The following is a 9,971-nucleotide window of genomic DNA, read 5'->3' as shown; positions in this document are numbered from 1 at the left end:
CCAAGTGCCAGAGAGCAGAATTTAATCTTTTTTTCACCCCTCCTTTGAAGGGCCATGTGTGCTTCCTAAGAAGCACATTATAGTTGTTTTTTTTTTTTGCAGCAAACAATCTAAGGCCACAGTTTATCTGCAAATTATAAAAAAAACAAAAACTCAAAAGACTTTAGAAAACAAACAAACAAAAAGAAACAAAAACAAGAAAAACAAATGCACTTTACCCTTCATGCTCGTTTGCTTGACCTTGTTTATACCAGGTAGCACACATCACCCATTGGATATTACAGTCCAAAAAAGCACCTACTGTTCTTTAAGCTAATATTTTGAGTTATCAACATGCAAGTTAATATGCAGCCACATTTCTTTTCAAGTATCTATAAATGGTATCTGTTTCAGGAAATTATGCTTGTTCCCTTCCAGGTGATGTGAATGAAAATCCTGCATCGATTGTTTAGGCATCACTGAAACCAAAAGGCATGAGAGCTACATCTTGAGACCTAAGGTAAGGATTTTTAGGATGTTCTTTCTAAAACATGCATTCAGAGTTTTGGTTAAAGCTGCATTTGCTAGAGAAGACAATACTTGAAGTTGCAAATGAAAAAAAAAATGCATTTTGGAAACATGATTTGTAATCAGTACATCTCTTACAGTGATGTAAAAGATTTGAGGTGAAGTGCTAGAAATCAGCCAGTGTAAGGAAGTCAGACTAAAAGAAGACTGAAAATATGTATCTGTGTATGCTTGTAGAAAAAACCCTTCTTAAATGAAGACAGATTTAATAAGAACCATTTAAACTCCTTTTTAGACTGCAGTTATTAATGAAATGAAGGAAAATTGATTACTATTCTTGAAGTTATAAGAAAGTACAATGTTTTACCACATGAAGCACCGGGTTTTAACCCCAAACACTTTTGTAAGACATATGGAGTAGTTCTAGTAGTTCAAAATTCCCTGTAGTTTAAAGACTGGACTGTAAACGTGTACTAAGAATGCTGTGTTTCAGCTCCATTAAGTGATCTGTTGATGGTGGCTTACTTATTCCAATTGATGCTTGGCAGGAAGCAAACATTCTACTTTAAATGAAGGCAGCAGAAGGGCCAAGTAAAATGCTGTGCCTTCACTCTTAGCAGCAACAAACTCTCACTGTTCTAAATGACCTGAGGAAGAAAACATTAAAATATTGCACCAAAACAAAGTTAAACAGCAAAAAACAAATAAGGAAACACACAAACAAAAACCAGTATGGATAGCAAATGACCAGTGCAGCCCCTGACAACAGATCTCTAGACAAAAATGCAGGAGTAATGAAAAGCTTTGTGCCATTACCAGAGGATTTTGTTCCCCTGCTGTCTGCTTTCACTTCAGTTATAAGCTATGTCTATTCTGGGTATATTTACACCTCTCCCTACGCCTCCTGTCTTATTCACTAACCACAGAAACCATTTAGGGTCCCTTTTAGAACCATGAAGTATACTGGAGCTTTAACGTGACTTTTTTTGGTCTCAGATCTGACCAGAAGTAAATATCCAAAACAGAGGTAGGCTTATAAAGGCTTCTGAATAAATAAGTACTGTCCATTTTGCAAAGTATAGCTGCTGTTGGCAAAAGGATTCTCCCTTGCCATGCTTCCCCTTATCATGCTATCCATAGGCTTAAGATGCAGAATAAGAACTCACAGTAGAAGAGGCTAGAATAATTCCCTTAAGAAATCCCTTGAAAGAAAGCATAGTGCATAAGCTCTTATCAAAGTTCAGTTTTCTTTTACATACTTGTGTCTATCATTCAGTAAATGGTTGCCTTCACAATATTGCATCATAGCTCTTCTGTCACCCATGATGTCTTTAGAATCATTATGGATGATGAAATAGTACCACTTGGCAGTCGTTAGAAGGGCAGGTTCTCATGAAATACAAACTGAAGCTGGAGTGAAGACTTCACTCACTATTTTAGTGTTCCTTTCTTGGATGCAGACAGTGCAGAACTGAAGCCCCTTGAACACTGGAATCTTCTGGAAATGTTTTCTTTCCCCATATTCTGCTGTATTATGCAAGGTCTACTATGGGTTTTCAACATCATTACTTAAATTCTTCTGGAGTGTTCCAAACAAAACATAAATTCTTTTCTTTTCACAAGATCCTTACATCTCCTCGTACTTTATGCAGTACATCCACTTTTTTAGAAAGCATTCAGTGTTTTCAGGAACTTCTCAAGTATCCCAAGCATAGCTGCTGCCACAATATCCTCTGTGCAGACTAAGCCAGCAGATTCTCTTCCATATTCAAACATGCTCATACCTCCTTCTGCATTGTCCTTTGCCTTTCTTTGTACACAAACCTAACTTTTGAAAAAGAAAATGGCTTCCTTTTTAGCTGCACTATCAGCTTAAGCAGCAGAAAAATTAAGACATTCATCACAATGATGCTCATTACAAATCCTCTTCAGAGCATGAATGAAACAGGTTGAATTTCTTCTACATCAGTAGGATGTGGATCAATCTACAGAGAGAAGAAAGGCAACAATTACTCCCTGTAATTCTTGCATTTCTGTATATGTTGTTTTGGGGTTTTGTTTTGGTTTTTTTTTTTTGCCATCTGACAAAAACACCACCTGCTGTTTATTATTTTACCTCTGAATAAAGAGGTGGAGGCTGAAACCGGAACTCTTGTATGTAAGCAAAGACAGGACAGCACAATTGTTCCTCACAGTCAATTGGTGGTGGATATGCAGGAACATGTCTGGAGAACTCTTCCTCAGATACTACATCAGCATAATTTGGTGGTGCTGAAACACAAGAGATGCTACTGTCAAGTTTCAAACTCTTCACTCAGAGCAAGACAACAGATGTGTTACAGTAAGCAAGACCATGAAGACTATTAAACTATGTACTCTTGTCAAATTGTATGCAGGGCTCTATGCTCAGGTCTACTGTAATCAGAATTATGGTTTTAATAAGCTTAGGAAATTCAGGAATGCTGCAGATGCTTTAAGGGCTACTCCAGCAACAAAACTGTGTTCTATCAAGAAACGTTGAGTAATTGCTTACTATAAGGTGAAATTTACATCCAAAGTGGAATTCCCACTATCAGAAGTTAGCTATTTCAAGATTCAGCTGAAATTAAGTCAGATAGGGGAAAAAAGAAGACTTAAAAAAGGCTGGAGTTAGGGTGTTTTCACCAGTCATTTAGGATCTTGACTTAGATTTATGTGCCTGACTTCTCCTAAGTCATACTTTAATGGTCTACATCCCCAGCAGTGCCCTCTGACTGGTACTGCTACCCCTCTGCTGCAGACAGTGCAGTGCTGGGTTAGAGAGAGTTCAATATGGATTACCTTCAGGGTGTTCTGGCATGGTCAGTGCCAGCCAACTCATATCCATACTGAACTGGCTGGTAATGCTGGAGTTTCTGCTTGAAAATCCAATACATGGAATAGTGCCAATCACCAGAGGCATTTCAATCATCAATTTCTTAGCACCAGGAATATGGATATAGACCTATGGGACAACCCCCAAATAGAAGAAAAGAAAACATGAGACCCCATAGAATTGCTGCTCCTAGAAGCTACCTACTCCCGGTGCTGCACATTGCTTAAAATTAGATGAGTTTCCTCATCCCAGATATGTTTAGCTAATACTCTGGCAGCTTTCCTTATTTTCCAGTAACTTCTTTCTTTTTGTACTGTGTCTCTAGATAACATTAAAATAACAGGCTGGCTAATTATGGACTCAACTTTCAGTTCTATTTTCTTATTTCAGAAAAGAATTCTTAGAGTAATCCATTCAGCTTAAACTACTTTCTCCTGATAACCTCTGTAGGTATACAACATGAGCAGCTTCTTACTCAGAAACATTTTTTAGTTTCCCTATTATTCATATTCTTCCATTTCACAATCACCTCATGATCTTGTCTCTCACTGATGCAGAATATGATATTTACTTAAAATGTTGTTCCCAAATTCAAAACCCAAGAGCTGCTCACTACGGAAATGTTTTCTGCTCCCAGCTCAATGAGTACTCAAGAGTATTGCACATCTGTTAACAAAAATCTATACTTACAGCTAATGAATATTCTACTCTAATAATACAGCAGTCAAGTATAGAGGGGGATACAGGTGGAATTTTCAGAGTTTTCCCATTCCAGGTGTCTGTACTCCCAGAGGCAATGTGGTTTCCTCGGACATTGGCAACCATCTGACGGAAAGTTTTTGTCTTCCCACTGGCCAGGTAAGTTTGTGTTTGGAAAATGGCAGCTTTTGGAACAATCAAACGAGAAGAGCAGTTCTCAATTTCTGCATAGATAGGTATGGCTTCCCCTTAAAGACAGAAAAAGTTCAATGAATGATTTGTATTTACCAGCTTTCCTCTGGGAGTATCAAAGCGTGTTAATGCAGCACATACATCATCTGCAGTGTTATGGGAACAGGATTTGTTAGTTTCCCTCGAGCTAGGTTCTTGTTGGTTGTTTGGTTTGGTTTGTTTTTCTTTGCAGAGTGGTATCCAGGCAGAATTATAGCCACCTACTACATTTTATGTATAAACAATGATTCATTTTGAAACATTAAGCACAATATGAGCAAACTATAAAAGCTTTATTTGCAAATTACATGCCAATCTTCCTTTTATATAGTACTAACTGAATTCCAAAACGGGTTATTTCCTTAATGTATCTGGTGTTATCGAGATGACAAAGAGGCTGCTAAAGCTCCTTCTTAGATAAGTGTAAACCCACTCAAACAAGACATAAAAACCAGATAACATACACAATTAAGTGTTTTATCCCAAATAGAAACATTTTATTGTTCTTACACTTAAATGTACTTGGCTTTTCCATAAGATTAGTGACAAATAGGACTTCCTTTCAATTTATGTTCCCAAGAGGAGAGTGAAGGCCAAAGCAAGATTAATTTTGTTAAAGCAACTGCATATAAATCTCAATTTACTACCTGCTAAAAGGAACTGTTCTTTCAACTATAAAGTGTTGACTTCACAGAGATAAAGAAAAACCCTAGCAGATATTGAATATTCACTCTTAGAAGATAACTACTCTTACCATTACAGTATCCTTTCCTCTCAATTTTGGCACTGAGAGAGACTGGCCCAGAGGTGAAAAACCAACAGCCAACCATCTTCTCCTGACTTCTGAGAACAGGTGTCTATAAAATACAAAGTATTTTTCATTTTATGGCATGAAGCTATCAATCACTTGCAGTTTAATGTTATGCATAATCAGTCATTACACTCTAGCTCTAAAAATCCCACCTGATGTGAATAATTTACTACTCAATGCAACTGGAGTTTTGCCACCATATAAAACAGAAGTTTGGCTATCTGAACATACAGCTGGTTTAAAATCCCAGTCTGCATTTAGACCTTGTCAACAAGGTAAAAGAGAGACCAAAGTGCATTTGAAAGTAATCTGTCTTCAAAAAGATTCAGCCAATTTTATAGACTTTTAAAAGGTCTAACGTGCAGTATTTATGCCTGTGTTTCTGTATTTACACACAGAAATAACTTAATCTGCAAACCACTAATAGTTAAGCACTAAACTGGTTTTACCTTTGTGTATCCTTCATAACAAATGATTAAATGTACAAACACTGGGCTAAGGTGATGAACCTTCATAACTTGCAAGCCACAACCACTCCAAAAATTTAGCCTCATGACAAAGCCCACCTTAATTATTCATGGAGGGCTGTTACATTAAATGACTGTCTGTAAAATTTTCATTAGTAAACTGACACGTATACATGTCAAAGGTCCAAAACAAAGTTCAAGCTACTTAGAATGCCCAGTCAATATAACTACAAAGTCTAAAATTTGGTGTTTTTTTGGTGGCAGAATCCACTAAGACAAGCACTGCTTACTTTATGTGCCCCACAGCCCTCTCTTGTGCAATAACCTATGGTTTTTCTATCCTTGCAGTATTTGGATATTCTGGCTTCATGATCCAAGCATACACTGTTGAATATGAAGCTCATATTCTGCTTACAGATGTCTGCTAAAGTCTAAGTTCTCTTTAGAGAGAAAGATTAAAATGTAAGCACACAAAGGGAAAAAAAACCTTGCTCCAAACATCTCTCAGCCATGCTCACATCACGATGAAATGTTAAAATTATCCTAGCATTTTAAATAAAATAGAAATTACTCATTCATATTTAAATGAATAACCATTTAGATCCAGTTGCTATCGTGAAAGTGCAAGGTATAATTTTATATTATTTTCATAATATGGGTTGAGATAAAAGAATCCAGCTCATTAGCTTCCATCTTGCCTATTTTCTCATTACTTAATGCCTGATCTTTCCTATTACTCTACAGTATCTCCAGTGATTATTAGAAACTCAATGCTTTAATGTGGCCAAATCTGTCATAAGGAAATAACTGAAAAGATCTCTGAAGCAGCTGCATGCATGCACTTAATGTTAGAAAACAACATACAAAATGGAGGGATATGTAACATAATGGCCAGAGTATAAATGACAGGCTGGGCATGATTAATACTCTTCTATAATTACTGTTCCTCAACCTACTATTATTGTAGAGTTTAAGACACTGCAGCCCTGTGAATGTAGTTGCTCTGGTAAGAGTAACTACTTTATGCTTGTACATTATTATTATTAAGCCTTATTTATGCATCTGAAGCCTGCATAACTTTTTGGCAAGAGCATCTCTGCCAGCAGGGATCCAATCAATGGTATTAAAAAAAGCCACTCTGTTTGCTATTCACACAACCTAAGATCATCTATTTATAGAGAAAAGCTTAGGGAGCTTATATGCTTTCAAAAGTCAGAAAATGACACTCCAGAATTACATGGAATTGGTTATGGCTGGATGTGAATGCTGCTTGGGAGGGATTTTTTTGCAGCTGGCTCTGAAGGATGGAGGACTGGAGGGGACCCTCTTACCAATAAAGCTGGAGAGCTGACGTCGATATGGCTAATGACCTGAAGCTCTGTCTGCACACTCTGATCAGGTGCTGCAGGCCTCTCCAGAATGGCTTTCACATAGTACTGAATGCTGCCATACTTCCCAGTAAAAGAGGTCACCAGAGGTCTGAAACAAACAGTCACAAAAGCAGAGTTCAGTTGAAAACATGAGCACTTCCTGAGTACATAAATGTTTGCCAGTTTACAGCTGGTACTTTTAAGGCCTTAGGGAAACTGAAGGAAACCAGGCGTGTGTGGTGGGTGATTAAGACAAACATGTAAGGTTGATCTATCAGCTTGATATTATAAAAAACACCAAGTCTAATCACATTAAGTTAATGTTCCACAACAAGCAGTGTCCAGCACAATCCCTTCAGGTTGGATTATTTACTTACTCTTGAGGGAGTTGAAAGCTGAACGGAAATTCATGTCTTCCATCTAGGAGAATTAAGTTTTCCTCACCTGTAGGATGAAATTACATGGTATGGTTTTATTTATTCCATAAATAGAAGAACAAAGCAGGCGCTATTATAAATAATTTATGAATAAAACCACCCAGATACAAGGAACTAGAGGAAGTTTTTATTGATCCCAGTGGGTTCTGGATTGGAGCCCATGTTTTATTTGTGATGGGATGTGATTTCAGTGACAAAAAAAAAAATAAAAAATGAAGGAAACTTGGTGTCCTTGAGTTTCAGTTCAGGACTCTGGCCAATTTCTAATCCAAAATGGCTTCTGAAAAGCAGAAAGGTTCTTTTCAGTGGCACAGCAATTAATATCGTTTTTCAATGAAGAAACTCTACTCCTAAAAAGCTGCAGGGTAAGGTCAGTGTTATGAAATACTACTAATATATGTGAACTTCATGCACTGAGGGCCTACTATTAGAGAGTTTTTAAAGGCCTCAATTTCTTTTTCCCACAGGTAAACCTGAGATGTGCTTCACCCTTACAGAACAAAATGCTGTTTCTCTTCAATTTTTTGATAGTGCCACAGGGCTGCAGTGCCTGAGAGACCAAACTGCCAGCAAAGGGCCTTTGAAATCAAGAGCTTCTTCTGCCTTCTACAACCACAGCAGAACCGGGGCTGCTGCATTCAGCACTTCCATGGGCAGCTTCCCAGATGCTGCGTACGGTGGAGCACAAGGAACAGGCAGGTGTCCGATGGAATTCATGGCAGAGCAAAAGAACCTCTGTGGGCAACGAGCTCCAGGCTGCCTTCTGGCTCCGCTCCACGTTTTTCAGCCGTGAGTGCAGAGAAATCGGTGAGGATGCAGCGATTCCCCCCCCCACTCCTCCTCCGGGCACTCCCGCCAGGGCCGCGGCTGCACCAGGCAGAGGTTCGCAGCGCTGGAGCGATGTCCCCCGGTGGTCGGGTACCTGCCCCGGCCTCACGCCGTTTCTCAACACAGGTGAGATGCTGGGTTCTCGTGGGAGGAGGTTTCAACCCTCCGCCTTCCTCATCTCCGGGAAAAACAGGCGTGGGCGCCTATCCGGGGCGGGGTGTCCCGGTTCCCCCCCCCCCGCCCGCCAGGCCCGGGGAGCAGGGAGGGGGTGGCCCTCACCCTACCCCGCCGCCTCCCCCCCGGGAAGGAGGTGCCAGCACCCCCAGTCCCACCCCCACTGTCGCTGCGTCGGGCGGTCCCCGCCGGCTCTCACATGGACACCGGGCGGGAGCCTCCCCGCAGGGCCCGATCCGCACCCCCTTCCCCAGCCCCCCCTCACCTTCGGGCGGGTCCCTCAGGAGGCTCTGCCGGATGTCCAGGTAGCGCACCTCCGCCTCCCGCCGCGGCCCCGGCCCCGGCGCCCTCACCGCTACCCCCCAGCTTCCCCCCCCGGGGACAGCACCCGAGCTTTCGGTCCAAGCGACGCGGGCTCGGCCGGCGGCCTCCAGGCGCAGCCCGCGGAGCGGCAGCGGGCCCGCCAGCTCCAGCAGCACCTGGCCAGACACCGTGTCCCCGCTGCAGTAGCCGCTGCCGCCGCCGCCGCCGCCTCGCCGGGCCTCATCCTCCAGCACCAGGGCCAGCGTCTTCACCGCCCCGCCGGCCCCGGGGCCCTGGCCCGGCCCGGCCGCCGCCATCGCTCCCCGGCTCCGGGGGAAGCCTGCGGCCGCCGCCGACTGTTGCTTTAAAACCCGCCCGTCTCCGCCAGCTCCCGCAGCGGAAAGTCCCGCCCCGGCCCGCTCCCCATTGGCCACCCCTCAGCTCCTCACCCTACCATTCGCGGCGGGCTGCCCCCGAGCCCCCTCCTCATTGGTTCTTCGGCGGGCTCACGGTCGGAGTGCGTCACGCTGCGTGATCACCGCGGCGGAGCCAATCGGGTGCGGACGGCGGCGCGTGGACAGCGCCTCGATTGGCGGGGCGGCTGCAGCTGCCTGGGGAGAGAGCCAATGGCGCGGCACAGCTACCACGTGCACAGCCCGTGGATAAACAGGCAGCGAAAGGGCGGGGCCAGGGGCGGGGGCGGGGCCAGGGGCGGTGAGGCGAGGAGAGGCGAGGCCGTGAGATGGAGCCCGGGAAGCGGTTGCGGTCTGAGTCCCTGAGGGGGTTTTCCCGGTGGTGTTCTCCGGTGCCGGTCTCACTGTCCGTCTCGCCGTCTCACTGCCGGGCTGTGGCTGCTGCCCGCCGGGATGGTGGCCCCTGTGCTACGGGGAGACCTCGGGCTCTCGGTGGGCTTCGGTTCCTGTCATGGCGGCTGAGGGAGGAAGCGAGCGCGTGCTGGGCCCGGCGTCGCGTTGCTTCAGTCTGAGATTGTCCCCACCGGCTTCTGAGGGTGTTAAATAGAGCTGAAGCAGGCAGGTTCTCCCCCTGCTTTGTGTCAGGGTTACTGCAGGACCTTTGTGCCCCTGGTGGGACCTCCGTGTCACCCGTGGGGTGGGGTTCCATGTGTGACTGAGCCGTCCCAGGCTGCCCGCAAACCGTGCTGGCCATGCAGGTCTTGTGTTTTTCTGCATGCTGGGAACCAAGAAGTTTTCCTGCTTGCTTCTACAAATTCCCATTTTGTGAGTAGATTGTTAATGGATACACAGAGCTGAGCCATGTGGCCTAAGCCTT

At 43.7% G+C, this 9,971-nt stretch overlaps 1 protein-coding gene across 1 annotated transcript; it reads right to left on the bottom strand.

Moving 5' to 3' along the window:
- Nucleotides 1–524: 524 nt before the first annotated feature.
- Nucleotides 525–9,024, bottom strand: ARRDC4 (arrestin domain containing 4). The gene is made up of 9 exons (XM_030457149.1): nucleotides 8,644–9,024; nucleotides 7,317–7,383; nucleotides 6,901–7,048; nucleotides 5,046–5,148; nucleotides 4,052–4,308; nucleotides 3,328–3,490; nucleotides 2,624–2,778; nucleotides 1,767–2,492; nucleotides 525–1,154 (listed from the first exon to the last, which is right to left on the bottom strand). Exons 1-8 carry the CDS (start codon nucleotides 8,996–8,998, stop codon nucleotides 2,436–2,438), a joined length of 1,305 nt encoding a protein of 434 aa, XP_030313009.1. The 5' UTR covers nucleotides 8,999–9,024; the 3' UTR covers nucleotides 525–1,154; nucleotides 1,767–2,435.
- Nucleotides 9,025–9,971: the final 947 nt, after the last annotated feature.

This window comes from Calypte anna, chromosome 10, assembly GCF_003957555.1.
Source record: "Calypte anna isolate BGI_N300 chromosome 10, bCalAnn1_v1.p, whole genome shotgun sequence".
In the NCBI taxonomy this organism is placed as follows: domain Eukaryota; kingdom Metazoa; phylum Chordata; class Aves; order Apodiformes; family Trochilidae; genus Calypte; species Calypte anna.
This window is presented reverse-complemented; position numbering and strand designations above follow the sequence as displayed.

What these genes read in the sequence shown, in the direction of transcription:
- ARRDC4 (XM_030457149.1), bottom strand. Translation starts at nt 8,998, where the DNA reads ATGGCGGCGGCCGGGCCGGGCCAGGGCCCCGGGGCCGGCGGGGCGGTG. An exon ending in CATGCCAGAACACCCTGAAG is followed by an intron (nt 2,779 to 3,327) that starts GTAATCCATATT and finishes CTTGTGTTTCAG; the next exon opens with CACCACCAAATTATGCTGAT. An exon ending in CTCCACCTCTTTATTCAGAG is followed by an intron (nt 2,493 to 2,623) that starts GTAAAATAATAA and finishes TTCTCTCTGTAG; the next exon opens with ATTGATCCACATCCTACTGA.